The sequence below is a fragment of the Argopecten irradians genome, chromosome 13 (assembly GCF_041381155.1).
Source record: "Argopecten irradians isolate NY chromosome 13, Ai_NY, whole genome shotgun sequence".
Classification (NCBI taxonomy): Eukaryota; Metazoa; Mollusca; class Bivalvia; order Pectinida; family Pectinidae; genus Argopecten; species Argopecten irradians.
Window position 1 is genome coordinate 31929786 of NC_091146.1, and position 14977 is coordinate 31944762.

The window sequence follows — 14977 nt, forward strand, 5'->3', positions numbered from 1 at the left end:
TATAACAGGTGTCTTATAGACGTGTTTCACTGTAAACAGTAGTGAATATAGTCAAACCTGTCTATAACGACAGGGAAATAGGAAAGTGTCTGTCTTTATACAGGTGGTCTTATAGACGTTTTACTGTACACAGTAGTGAATATAGTCAAACCTGTCTATAACGACAGGGAAATAGGAAAGTGGTCTGTCTTTATAGACAGGTGGTCCTTATAGACAAGTTTCACTGTACACAGTAGTGAATATAGTCAAACCTGTCTATAACGACAGGGAAATAGAAAAGTGGTCTGTCTCTATAGACAGATGGTTCTTTTAGACACGTTGCACTGTACACAGTAGTGAATACAGTCAAAAACTGTCTAAAAATACAGGGACATGATAAAACCGTCTTTATAGCTAATGGTCTGTATACACATGTTGAACTAAGTTGGAATCGGCCATTTTGAACACTTACAAAACTATATATTGAGCAAGTGGTCGTTATATATAGGTGGTTGCTAAGACAGATTTTATTGTGCTGTAAATTATGACTAAAAATAAAATAGCTATAAAATGCAATTTCAAAATATTTGCCTCTGTTGATATAAAACTGACAAACGACACGTATAAAACTAAAAAAAAACACTTAAAAGTACATTTTGAACACGTTTGGTGGCCATACAGGAGATAATTGTTAGGAATGTGAGTTTAAAGTTATTAATGTGAAAAATAATTCAATAAGCGTATTTTTTCAAATATAATTACCAGCACGTGAAAGATAAATATTTATGATGTAATGATTAACATTTTCAATATGTGCTGTAATTAACGGATGGAACAATGAATTACTCTTTAGTAAAAATCGAGACACAGCAGCAAGAAAAAAACTGTAAAAAAAGTTAATAACTTATAAAAAAAAGTTTTATAAAATAATACAGTAAATAGTATGTTTGATTATCCTACAAATACTAGGTTCGGTCAGGAGCTGCCAGATGAATGATTAATTGCTACAAATTTTATACGAAAGTCTAAAATGTGCTTTCATATTAGCATGATATATGCTTTTTATAGCATATTTAATAAAAAAGAAATGTGATATGAAGATTTTACCAATACTTTAGTATACTTGATTCGTAGTATTTACAGTTTTATGAGTTGAATATGATCTAGCTGATGCTATACAGTCGTAATTATTCGTAGGGGTAAACGTAATTTCCGCGAATTTAAATATTCGCAAGAAATAATGAAAAGTTAAATAACTTGTTAACATATTACTGTTATAAATTGACAAATGGGTGAACAGATCGCAAAAATCTGAACTCCCGGGAAATTTCACAATTTTACGCTATATGTATCGTGCTGGACGGCTAAAGCTATAAGGGCGCCAAGTGCCACGGGTCCATAAAAGCCATAGAAGATCTATTTTATAAATTTCGTCCGACAGGGCTGGCTTCAGACTTTGGAACATATACAGGCACAGGGCGTGGACGGCGATACAGCATGTCAAACAAAACATAGAATGGGGGCTTGAGAGACTGGGTCAGGATATTTAAAGTATGCAACATATACATGACACAGGGCCTAACAATATCGTCGGTCAGGATAATTAAAGTATGTAAGCTATACTTGACACAAGACGTTACAATGACATAGGTCAGGACAATAAAAAACATGTAACAAATATACATAGCACAGGGCCTAACAATGATATGGAGCAGGGGAAAAAAGCATGTAACATACACATGACACAGGGCCGAACAATGCCATGGGTCAGAACAATAAAAGCATGTAACATATACATAACACAGGACGTCCATACTGCATCAGGTCAGAAGACATATGCATGACACAGGGCGTACCAACTGCAGAAGATCATGAAACATGTGCATGACATAGCGCCTAACCCCAGCAGATCATAAGACATATGCATGACACAGGGCCTAAGCAGACACAAACATTGTTTGGACAACGAAAGAACATGCATATTATACACAGCATAGGACCTGCGCGACCAAAGACATGTCACGCTCACAACGTGCAAGGTTTGAGAGATCAAAGAACATGTTGCATATGCATGGCACTGGGCCTGGCGGTGTCATGTAATTGTACATGCCACGGGGCCTGTAAAGCGAATGTGATTTTGCATATGCTTGTTAAAGGTTTGCAGCACAACATTTTTTCTTAATTTGTGGGAAAATGAGGACACTCTGCAAATTATCCGAAATAGCATCAAATAAGTTTACAGGCGCGGGAACCGCTACTTATGTGCTATTAGCATTCCAAGGTATACAGAAATAAATTATCGAATGATCAATCAAGTTACTATTTCAAACAGTAAATAAATTATAATGAAGGTAAATGTAGTCCAGATACAATCTTAATTGACATGATGGATCATGTTCTTGAAGATGAAAAAATAATTATGTTTCATTTTTTACTTTATTAGAAGTATATCAAATGATCCTTATCGAGATTGAGTAACAAATATAAAAGTGTTCATGATTTAATTTCAAAGGATTTTAAATATTAACTAATGTAAAACCCAATACAAAAAGCAAGATGACGGCGATAGGTTCTGAAATCTATTATGATGCAGGTTGTGAATGCATTAGATTTTCATTAGAAGTTAATGTATAAGTAATAGTTCAGTAAATCAATTACGAGATGCAGTTTAAGTAAGTATAGATCAAAAATTTAAAAATAACTTGGAAAAAATATTGCGATAACATATCGCGCAATATATCGGGGGGTACGTGTTTTGGGGTATTTACATAATAAATTGAATTTTATGTCACCCATTACAAATAAATTGCAGTGACATATATCGGGAAAATCTTAGGATAATTTAACATTTTACACGATACTACATAAAAATTGTCATTTTATATTATGACAAGGGAAGAAGTTAATCTAGGTCTCTAAAATAACATCTTCCGACGAACAAGTAGAAAATTCAAAATACTTGTGTAGTCGTAGGATTCATTTAACGCTTGTTAACATCATTTTAAGTTAGAAAAAAATATTCACCAATCATAGACAAGACTTCACATAATATTCCAATCAAGAATACTCCAATCAAAACAATTTATCAATTGACTATACAAAATATCGAGAAGAATTTTTTTTTTAATAAAATGAATAAAAACTTAGGAATATAATATTCACAACAAGAATATTAAGACTATCCAGAACAATTTACGGCTTTAGTTTTGAAAGTATGCATGATGGAGCAGATACGTTCGATATTCTATCGTCACAACAACTAATTAGTTTTGATATTTTACGTAGAATAACACAATTATTACAATCTGATAGTTTAAACACAAAAATACCCCAATAATTTGTTCCATATATTTGAATAATTTAAATATTAAATCCTGGTCCATCATTCTAGAGATATAGATACATCGCAAAGTGCACTACACACCTAGAACATAATATCAAAAATAGCAGAAATGTCTCAGTTTTCTGTGTTACTCTTGCCTTTGAAATGAAAGCTTGATCCATCATTTTTGGTATTTGGAGCAAACTCGCAAATATTTCCTCTTCAACACTTTGCACTTGGCAATTGGTAGGGTTTGATGGGTTGTATAAAAGTGTACATTTTGGTTATAATGCCTGAAGCACATAGCATTCGAAAAACATATACCATCATCCTTACTCTTGTCTTTGAGGCGAAATAGCAGTAACATAATCAAACGCTTAAATTCTGCTGCAATTTTCACCTCAATATCGTGACCTTGACCCAAGAAAGGTCACGAAAAAGGTCACGTTTCAACATCGTTGCTCTTATCTTTAAATGGGAAGCTTGTTCCATTGTTTTTCCGCTTTGGGGAATGGACCTCTGGATGTGCATTCTCTCGTGGAAAACCCTCCGCAAATGTTTTCCTCTTCGGGGATGTTTTCGGGGACAAACTCAGTTCAAAGTCAAATAACTTCTTCATTGTGGGGGAGCACGATCCTTTGTTCCTACAAATGAATAAATAAGTTTTATCTTACATGTTTTGAACATGTTGAAAAATAGAAAAGACAATTCTTTGTATGAAAGCGTAATGTTAATCTTTATATCAATTACTAGAACAGGAAAACAACCTCTGTATAAAGACCGCCTCTGTATTAAAGCCACCTGTGTATAAAGACCACCTCTGTGGAAAGACAACCTCTGTATAAAGACAACCTTTATATATAGACAACCTCTGTATACTGACCACCTGTTTGATTGGACCACTTTTCTAGGGTTCCAAATGACCAATTGAATTTCAACGCAATTCCACCAGTGTATTAGGATGACAAAGGTTCACCGAGGTCACCTCAGCATGACCCCTGAGGTTAGCCAATCAGGGACTCGCTTACGGAATCTTCGGTTTGGTTGTTTCATACGGAAGTATAAACAGCTAACAGTACGTCCCGAGATGTTCCAATTCTATGCCATGGGTCATGCTTAGGTGACCCCGAACGGGGATTTGTTAGATCTTGTATTGAAGAATCGTGGTGGATTAGATTTAAAAGTTTAGTTTTAATAAGATTGTGTACCAAGAACACCTGGCTACAGGTATTGTATCAAGACCATTATTTTTTTGTTATCTGGGTGGTCTTTATAGTGTTTAGGTGTTTAGTTTAAGAAACATCCATATATAGCTATATGTGATATGACACTTTCAAAATAAAGTCATTAAAGTTCAGTTTTATCTAAAAGTATCTAACCGAAGATTTCTTTTATATTTCAATTGTTTGCAATTTTTCGTGTATTTATATCTACATTGAAATTCTACTACGATTATTCTGATAAATAAGGATATCTTACTTTTCCTGAAATATACGTCTTGACGAAGGTTCACCGGGGAACGTAAACTTGCGATCGCCCCCTAGCGGCGACATTGGAGACTTGGGCAGCCATGATGGACTAGATGATGGGGACGGTGTGTGTGTGACGGGGGCAGACTGACATCTACTATGAATGACACCAAGACGGCAGGCAGACGGTAGTGTCTTGGTGTAGCCTATATTCTCCTGTAATGGTGCAAGCAAGGTTAATCTCAATCAAGGTGAATTTCAATTAAAGTAATTGTCAATTAAAGTAAATATCAATAAAAGTTAATTTCAATTGACTAAAGATCAATCTCAGTTAAGGTGAATTTCTATTAAAGTATTTGCAAATTAAGATAAATCTCAGTTAAGATAAATATTAATTAAGAGTAATGGTGCAAGCAAGGTTAATCTCAATCAAGGTGAATTTCAATTAAAGTAATTGTCAATTAAAGTAAATATCAATAAAAGTTAATTTCAATTGACTAAAGGTGAATCTTAAGGTAAGTTCCAATTACAGTAAATCTAAAGTAAGGTAAATCTCATTTATGTAAATATCAATTAAGGTAAATCTCAATTCAGGTAAACTTCAAGTCAGGTCAATCTCAGTTTAAGTTAATCTAAATTAAGATTTCAATAAAATCAATTAAAGTTAATTTGAATTAAGGTAAGAATCTGAATTAAGGTAAATTTCTATGAAGGAAAATCTCAATTAAGGTTAATGTCAATCAAGGTAAATCTCAATTAACAAAAGTGAATCTCATTTATGGTATTTCTCAATGAAGGTAAATTCCAAATAAGGAAATTTCAATTCAGGTGAATTTCAATTTAAGTTTAAAAAACCTTCTTAAACTCATTTAAAGTTAAAAATGTACCTTCTTAAACTCATTTGTACGAAATGAGGAGGAATGTACTTAAAATTTGATATAAATGCATTTTTTACCTTTACGGAGTCCCCCGTTATGCTTGCTATTTCTGTGTCACTTTTGGAAAGAGAGCTATCCAACCGGCCAGGCGACATGATAGTGTCTAAAACAGCAATGATAATATTTATTACATCTTCCATATTGACGTCATCCTGTTGTGAACTAATATGGAATTTTAATATCAGGGGACATAACCGCGAACCAATTTCACTGGGGCGACCAAAAAGGAGGCAGGTGCAAGGAGGACGTTAGGAAGAATAATGGAATTTATGAAGAAGAGAAAAGACCATACAAACTGAAGTAAGTATAATAATAAGTTTTACATGTTTGATTGGTGTTGTGGAAGCACTGGAGAAACTAACAATATAGTTAGATGTGATGTTTTGAATTACAGACATAATAGGGGAAAGGAGGGTGGGGGTATGTGGGATAAATAGAATGGTAGGGGCAGATAATATCCTAATAAGACTTAAACGTCTTTCTCTATCAAAAGAAATCGATTGTTGAAGGTGATCAACACCCAAATTGAATTCCTTAGAGAAAGTGTTATAGAGGTGGTCTATTTTTTTTTTTTTTTTTTTTTTTTTTTTTTTTTGTATTATTCTAGACTTGGATATCTTCGATGCTGTTTCTAAGAGGAGAAATCAAATATTAAAGACGCCGCATATCATCATTACATTTTACCATCATGGTGATAAGAGGTATTTTCCTGGACCTTTCTTGACTCCATTCTTGAGCCGAAGATGTTGTACATTCGTCTATAACTTATGTAAGCTTAACCGGCCCTAAATGACCTCCACGGTCGATGGCCTGTAAAATGTAAATTAACAAACTTTACTTACCTAGCTCGTTCTTTGCTCGTCTGTACTGTTCCTCCGTTATTGTAACCACCAGACCAATATCCATGTCAGAATACTTGGTCCTTAGGCAATCCGACACAAAATGCTTATTTATAGTCGAGGTCAACTCCCCAGATTGGTACGAATCCCAGAGGTCATCAAGTGCAAACACCGTCGGACAACTTACTCTGAATATAACACTTCCGCTAAACATGTCCACAATAGTTCGTTCGTGTTTACAGATAGCTTTCACACCGTCTAGTATTTCAAACGCCTGACTGATTCGGATCTTTGTCTCCTGGACCTCTTTGCCGAACTGTTCCAATGCTTCGTTCGAGTCGTCTTTCCGGCGGATTTTTCGGAAGGCGTCATGTGCCATTTCTAGGATTTCTTTCTCGACGTTGGCACATTTACAGTTCTGTGTGGCCTCGTCCTGGTACCGGAAGTTGTCCGGGTACTGTTTGGATTTATCAGATAACCGGAAGTCCTCACAAACCATGCGTATATCAACATCACCTAAAATAATTACAGGAAGGAAATGATTTATATTGTAATAACGACACTTAGAATGACCTTTCATATTCATAGAACTCAGTGAGGCATGTTCGTTGTGATTTTCACTAAAATTGTTTTAGTGTTTTTAGACCATGTCTCTACTATTCAAAAATGTATATCATACATTTTGAATTGGAGATAGATCTAGTTGCCTTTTTACTGCCATTGCATTATAGTATTACAATATGCTTTGCATACGGACATTTTTACAGGAGGCGATTGATTGATTCCTTATAATTAATTTACTTCAGATATAGCACAGATATCTTAGTGTATTCTCAATTAACCGCGAAGCGATTTATGATGAGAGTATACTCTCAATCACATAAAAATATATTCAAATTAATCCTTATAATTCAATTTACTAAAGATAATCACTTCAATATTCAAAATTCATTTTGGGACTCATTTGTCTATGAAATCATTACGCCGTTATCTCAGCCAATCCGATGCGACGTTACCAACAGCGACGCCATATTTTCCTTAATGGGCTGACAAAGAAAATTTTGAAGCCAATGAAAATGCTCGTTTAACGTACAATTGAATTATATACAACTGATTTAACGTTGCAAAATATTAAAGACGCTCCATCGCCGATAGAGTATAAACGATACTCATAATTAGAACAATAATTGACTTTTAAAATATGTCTAATAAATATATGTCAAATACTGATATAGAATAACTTGTTTTGCGTTTGGTGGTTGAGAAATGAGTACTTCACTCCATATAGGTAATAGTTGAAAAATACTTATTCGTCTGATCTTGTTTTTGCTGGAGAAAAAAGCCATTCATCTATAATTCATAACTTTGAAAAATTACGTGTTCTTACCTCGATTTCGTTTTCTCTGTGGTGGAGAAGGCGCTTGATGAGACACAGACTGTTGCGGCACCTGAAGTCTTGAGACATATTCCTCCGTAGGTCGCATGTTGTACTCGTCTTGGCTCCAATAACTTCCAGTAGCGTGCCTTGCCAACATCCAATCCCTCGTAAGCCTGTAGTCCTGGGCCTCCCGCGGACATGGCTTATCCTTTTCGTTAAAGCTAAGAATCTCCTCAGCAGTACAGAAGTTGGTCTTGATCAAATAAGCAGCCATGTAATCGGGAATCTTATCTTTTGGGGACTCTCTCGTAATTCGATCTGTAGCATAGGAACGATATGTGCTTAGATATTTTGAATAGCAATCGTGTACATGTAACAACATAACCACGCAGTGCCTTTAACTAGAAACCAAATATTTTACAGAAATCCCACGCCACTGTTGCAAGTAATGAGAAGCAGCCTGTTTTATGAAAAGAAAAAGAAAATAAGGCTTATGGTCCGGGTTACAACTAATTTAGAAAGAGACTTCCATACAGACTGAAAATATGTAGTTGCGTTCTATCATAGTTTAGCCTTCCAACTGATAGCATGTTCTAACATTTTGATCTAACACTTCGATATAGGTGGCCTTTAGGTGTTTCAAGTTTACCAAACATTTCATTCTTTATGTAGGTTTATCAAGTACTTACGTTTATATTGATGTGGGTTAGCACTGGCCTCCGAAAATAACTGTCGCCTTGCCGTATCAGACACGTGGTAAGCAGCTCCCATGGGAACACGCTCTCCTGGATGGTACTGGTTCCCTAGTTCTGCCCCATGGTACCCAGATGTGCCCGGTCCACGCTCGGTCGGGTGATACTGAGAAGACGGATACTGTCTGTCATCATCACTAAATGGACGGGATGGCAAATCTTCATCATCATACTGGCTTCCGGATCTCAAATACTTCGGGTCCATTCGGATAATGTCTTCAGTTAGCATGTTCTTCTTGGACGGTGAAAAACAAGATGGATCAGAGATTGTACGATTGAGAGACTTCAGTTGTTCTATTTCTTGTTTGGATGGTGAATGGTCAGTGTCACTCATGCTGTGGAAGAATCGACGTCTTTGATGACTACCGACCATGTCTCGTTGGTAATTAGAAATCTCCCTACTGTACATCGTCTGCTCTTTTGTTGTGGGAGACGGCATCATCTGTCTGCTTAATTGCGAGCGTGCTGACGTCATAGACGGAGGACGCTGTGACGTCATCGAGGCGTTTCTTTGTGTAGAGACAGTGCGGGAAGAGGAATCGCTTGCAGCAGAGAACGATGGACGAGTGTTAGAACAAACAACCCTCGGGCTCATGGGTATTGGTTCTTTAATACTAGCTTCTGGTGGGAAGATGAATCCTTTGTGTGTCACGTGGGACACGTCCGTTGTAGCAGTTCCAGTTGTACGACCATCTCGGTTCCGAAATCCCGACATCATCATGTGTAGATCCTCCCCAATATTCTGTTTGCTATAGTCGACAATTCGTCCCGTATCGGGCGCCGTGTTCAGATTAGAGGAATAGTTGCCGTTCATCTCATTATTTCTAACAGTCATTCCGGGATCAAAGACGCGTGCGGTCTCGGAAGACTTCCGTGGACTTGCTGCGATAGTAACCCGCTCCTGCTCATTACCGACGTCTTTTGAAGGCCTAACTGCGCAAACCTCCGACCGGTACTTGGCTAGCTCACCATTTACATTATCCAATTCACAGTTACGAGTAAAAACGTTTTCATCTGACAAAAGGATACCGGCTGTTTGAGGTGCTCGACCGACACTATCAGTCTCATGACTACTATGACTTATAGACATATCTGACCTGTTATCACTTTTAGTTTCACATTTGGAAATTTCATCGGCCACTGATATTTCTGTAAAATCCTCTTCTTTTTTTGGCGAAGGGTCTGTTTCGCTAAAGATCCATTTAACATTCATTGCATAAGGATGCTGTTTCGCCGTATCATCTTTCTTTTGACTTGGAGCTTCGGAAACCTGACTTCCTTGAGTGTATGTGCTAGATTTAGTCCTGCTTGGTAGGCTTGTTCTGTCGGTATAATCTGGCTCATCATAAGCCGTAGCCTGCAGACGTTTAATCGGACTTTTCATTCCGACTTTTATATCACCTGGATCGTTCGATTCAGTCGAGATCTGCCGCTTGAATTTGGACTTCGGTTTCGGTGGATCTTTCAGTGGGAAGGGTTTCATTGTCGTATCACTAAAGCCAGTGGAAACTGTAAAACAACCAAAACATTTTTGTTAATTTTTTACTTGTACTTTTGTATCTTTTGTAAAGCATTCGTTAACCTGTCACAATTAGGTTGTCTCCGAAAATACGATAAGATGATATGACGAGCTCACTTATATGCATTGTGTTGCGGTGTGTGAATGTCTGTATGTTTTGGGAGGCTGTGGTATATTCCTGTTGTTTCTCTTCGTCATAGCAGGACTCTAGTCTTATTATAGTGCTATCTCACTGGAGCATGTCGCCAAAGCCTACGCAAACTTATAAGTAGATTGAATATGTTTTTAATAAATTAAGAATGTTGACACGTGATATGCTCAAACGCTTGTAAAGTTTTGATGTTCTGAGCAAATGGGCAATCAATAATGTCAAGTGATAAAATTTGAGCATTTACCGGAGTTAAGGATTCTTTGTCGTTCCATGTGTTCGTACAGGAACTGTTCCATAGCATGTTTGGTCTGTAGTAAGCTGTTCATGTCATCCTGGAATTTAGTGCGCCGCGGTGACGTCAGTGAGCAGGGGTCAGAGTGCACGCATGACGTCACTGGTGTGGATGGTGGTCCTTCCGGCACTAACAAATCAGTTGTTACAGTCAGTGGAGAGAACCGCATATTGACGTCCTCTCGGCAGCTTGCTAGAGGGCGCTGAAGCAGAATGACAAAGAAAAAATTGAAAATGAAAAATTTGAAAATATCATTTTAGATTGATTTTTTGAGTCAAAACAAAGGACTGACGTCAAGAAAACAATGACTACAGAAGTAAGAGGTAACATGAAGTCGGTAAAACAGTTACCTCCCTTCCGGGTAGGTTTCCATTATGACGCCATTATTTTGTGAGCGACATTCACGTCGTTTTCTCTTATGATGTTATGCTCGCAAACACATGACGTCACAAGCAATACCTGCCCGCAAGAGCAGACCACTCTGTAATATGCAAATACCGAACTATTGCTACAACCTGTGTACCTGAACATAAATTAAATTAATCGTGATTTTTTTTAATATCTAACAGTAATATGATACCTGTTGATAGATGGCTGACGATGAACGTGTGGGGGTCCGAGGTGGGGTGGGTGGTGAGTATTCCTCCTCCTCCCTTACCACAGATACTGGTGTTTGATTCCCTGGTACTCCCGGATTCTGAAACAGAAAAAAAGACACAGGATGTAATCGGTTTGATCCTTTTCTGCATTAACATATCACAGAGTTATGATTGCCTTTCTGGGTAGGTATATATCGTTACGTCATGCTTTTGTGAGTACAACGTCACATGCTTACGAGAAAAGTACGTATTTTCTTAACAAAGTCACAATCAATACCGTTCTGAAAGGCAGATAACTGTATAATGTAAAGATGGAATCGTTTTAATTAGCTTGTACATTATGGCGCCATGTTGTAATGAACCCGTAAAGCAGTAGCTTTTCGTCATATTTGAGTTACATTATATCAAAGGTAAGCTCATATTTCGATACCTCTCTATATATGAAAGATAAGGCTACAATATATAGTTATTTAAGGGCGCTGTCTGGCTACACATGTGGATTAATTAATATTCATGTGGCATCTCATTACCATAATTTATATTATACGGTATTTGCTACACTTAATGTCATAATTTAAGAAAATAAAATATTCATCACATCCTGATAAGAAGTCGAATTCTTAGTGTATTTAACAACATATCATCATTTAGGGCTACACACGCCATGACGAAGTTCTTATTGACCATAAAAGATTTCATAAAAATATGCAAACGAGCTGGTCATTTGCATATGATTTGAATAGCAGTTTTGACCCGTTAGGTGGCGCAGGTATCGAATTACGTCCTCAGATTTATATATGAGATTAATCCATTCATCATACAATATCCCTCATTTATCGACCCCTATAAGTAGTTACATTTCTGTCAAAGCGTCAATGGTACCATATCGTTACAATACCTTACCACGTTGAAAGCAGTGTATGATGAAAACTTTATAACAAAAACAGGTTTTGCATTCTACTGACAAACTTGGGGGATTCTAATGCGTGCACGCTTTCTTTCGTGGCCAAAATATTAATGGAATTATTCAGTCTTTTCCTGACAGCGAATTTAACTGAGTTTTAAAAGTTGCAATTTAATTTATCTGTAGCAACACGAACTGACACCAGACGGGCCTGTGATCTGACTCGCGCAATACATGGTTTAGTAGGGTTGCTACTGAAGAGAATTTTGAAAGACTGATATCTACGAAAAAAATGGCTCTCAATACTGAAACGGTAATGCCATCAACGCATTAAAACAAAATGTGCTGATAAATACTATCAGTTGATTGGATATTTGTTTAACAACTAGGGTTATTTATCATGCCGTTGCGTGTGTGAATGTCTGTATGTTTTGGGAGACTTTGGTATAGTCAAAATATATGTATTTCCAATACAAATATAATGTGGGACATGCGGTTTTGAGTGCCAAAAAAGCAAAAAGAAAAGAGAAAAAAAAAAAAAACAGAAAAAAAAGCAAAATTAAAAAAAAAAAAAAAAAAAGACTTTGAAAAAAAAAAAAAATTACAATTAAATGAAAATTGACCATGATTTTATTTCATTTCTAATACGCGGCTTTGATAATTTCAAACCCATTCTAAGGTTTATTTTAACATTTAAAACATTAAACATGCTCCACTACCGACAGAGCATAAAAGATATTTATAATTTGAACAATAACTGACGTATTTTCTTGTTTATGTGCGTCTAATAAATACAAAAATGCAAATGAAATAATGTATTTCAGTGCGTTCACAATCAGTACTTAATTCCATATAGAGCATAGTGCCATGGAACTTTTTTCGGGACGCAATTAATTATTTTATTATTTTTTGTCTTGAATTAAGATTAGAAACTCAAACTTCAATGGTGGTAATGGTATAAAATACTATTCGTCGGTGGTGGATCATCATTAAGCATTACGCGGTAGACGTCTGATATGTGTAACACTTTTGTATCAAATTTCTGTATTATAAAATAAGGTTATTGTTATATATAGCAGACACAATCGGTTAAGCTTCGCCTACCACCGCCAGAGCGGGTCAACCGTGAAATATCTGCATGTCTTAAAGGCCCACTAACTTTCCGAAACGGCTTTTAATTTTTAAAATGGGAATGTAAAACAAGATCGATAATTTTGTAGAGTCTTGAGAATTATTAACTTACCGTTAATACTACATTTATCATAACCTTCTGGACGATTTGATTAAAATAAATAACATATTTGTTTTCATAACGCGGGTCGTATTATGTTTCCCGCCGTCGTCGTAAATACAGCGCGGTAGTTGATTATCACTGCGCCAGACGGCAAAACAGCGATTTGACTCTCCACTGTTTTCATAAATCTTGCATATGTTTGGTGTCGTAACCTTATTTTAGGTCATCGGTATGCATTTTCTGATGTTATTAATGTTTTTTAAGAAACCTTTATATTTTGCTCCGGAAAGGTAATGGGCCTTTAAACCATACTCTTAAAAATATAATATTTTTAATATGATTTCTAACATTTTATATCAAACGTGGTGATTGAGACGTTTATCTGATAGAGAAATGTGATTGTTAGGTGTTAACAAACCGACACTAAAAACTTAAAAAAAAACATGGCGGGAAAATGGCAGATGATAGCTTGCTACTACATGATAGGTGAAAATGATGGCTGCAGTTAGGAAGGATGATTAATAGGTGATTAAATAAATACGGGGACAGAGGAGCATGGTACCATATTACGTTTATCAGGATAAAGAAGAAGAGAAAAAATATTTCGTCATCTTACATACAAAGGGAAATAATTTACTGATAACACGTTGTTATTAATTTTGATATCCTACGTAACCGGTAGTTATAGTGACAACGCAAATTTAAAATCTACAAAAGCCGGATGTGTATCTTAATTATTCAACCTTTTTATTTCTACACAAATGTTACAAATTTTAAAACCTACAGAAGCCTGATGCGTATCTATTTTACATATTCAACTTTTTAATTTTTACACAAATGATGGCGACGAATGCGACGATTTAACGTTTTTGAACTAACGGACCCTTAATAATTGGAGCAATAATGTGTGTTAATTCGGGTAGTAACCCACCTTGTCTTGAATTTATCTTTTTAATTACTTTATTAATTATATATTTTATTTAATGGATATGATAGACATTTCACGAAGAAAAACTGTTGCCTCAGAGAAACTCGTTATTTGTTAAGTAGGCAAGCGTGTAAAGTACAAAGAAAGAAAACACAAAACGAACATATAAGCAAGAAACTATAAATACTTGGTGAATATATAAACTTGAAATTAGAAACAAACTATAGACAAACTTAATATAGATGAAGTCTATAAACTTGAAACAAGAAACAGACTATAGAGATACTGAATATAGATGAAGTCTATAAACTTGAAACTAGAAAAAATACTATAGATAAGCTTGATTAAGATAAAGTCTATAAACCTGAAATTAGAAACAAACTATATATATACTTGATATGAATGAAGTCTATAAACTTAAAACAAGAAACAAACTATAGATATACTTGATATAGATAAAGTCTATAAACTTAAAACAAGAAACAAACTATAGATATACTTGATATAGATGAAGTCTATAAACTTAAAACAAGAAACAAACTATAGATATACTTGATATAGATGAAGTCTATAAACTTAAAACAAGAAACAAACTATAGATATACTTGATATAGATGAAGTCTATAAACTTAAAACAAGAAACAAACTATAGATATACTTGATATAGATGAAG

At 35.6% G+C, this 14977-nt stretch overlaps 1 protein-coding gene across 4 annotated transcripts in view; it reads right to left on the reverse strand.

The window, feature by feature from the left end:
• Positions 1 to 114: 114 nt before the first annotated feature.
• Positions 115 to 14977, reverse strand: part of LOC138306746 (uncharacterized) — a 56513-nt gene continuing 41650 nt past the window's right edge. For all 4 annotated transcript variants that reach the window (XM_069247204.1, XM_069247207.1, XM_069247206.1 and 1 more), the window contains exons 3-10: positions 11220 to 11336; positions 10592 to 10841; positions 8615 to 10186; positions 7935 to 8243; positions 6551 to 7063; positions 5726 to 5811; positions 4781 to 4986; positions 115 to 3945 (exon numbers count right to left, since the gene is read on the reverse strand). In XM_069247204.1, coding sequence (XP_069103305.1) covers positions 3744 to 3945; positions 4781 to 4986; positions 5726 to 5811; positions 6551 to 7063; positions 7935 to 8243; positions 8615 to 10186; positions 10592 to 10841; positions 11220 to 11336 — 3255 coding nt within the window. In that variant the 3' untranslated portion in view covers positions 115 to 3743. The remainder of the gene's footprint in view (positions 3946 to 4780; positions 4987 to 5725; positions 5812 to 6550; positions 7064 to 7934; positions 8244 to 8614; positions 10187 to 10591; positions 10842 to 11219; positions 11337 to 14977) is intronic.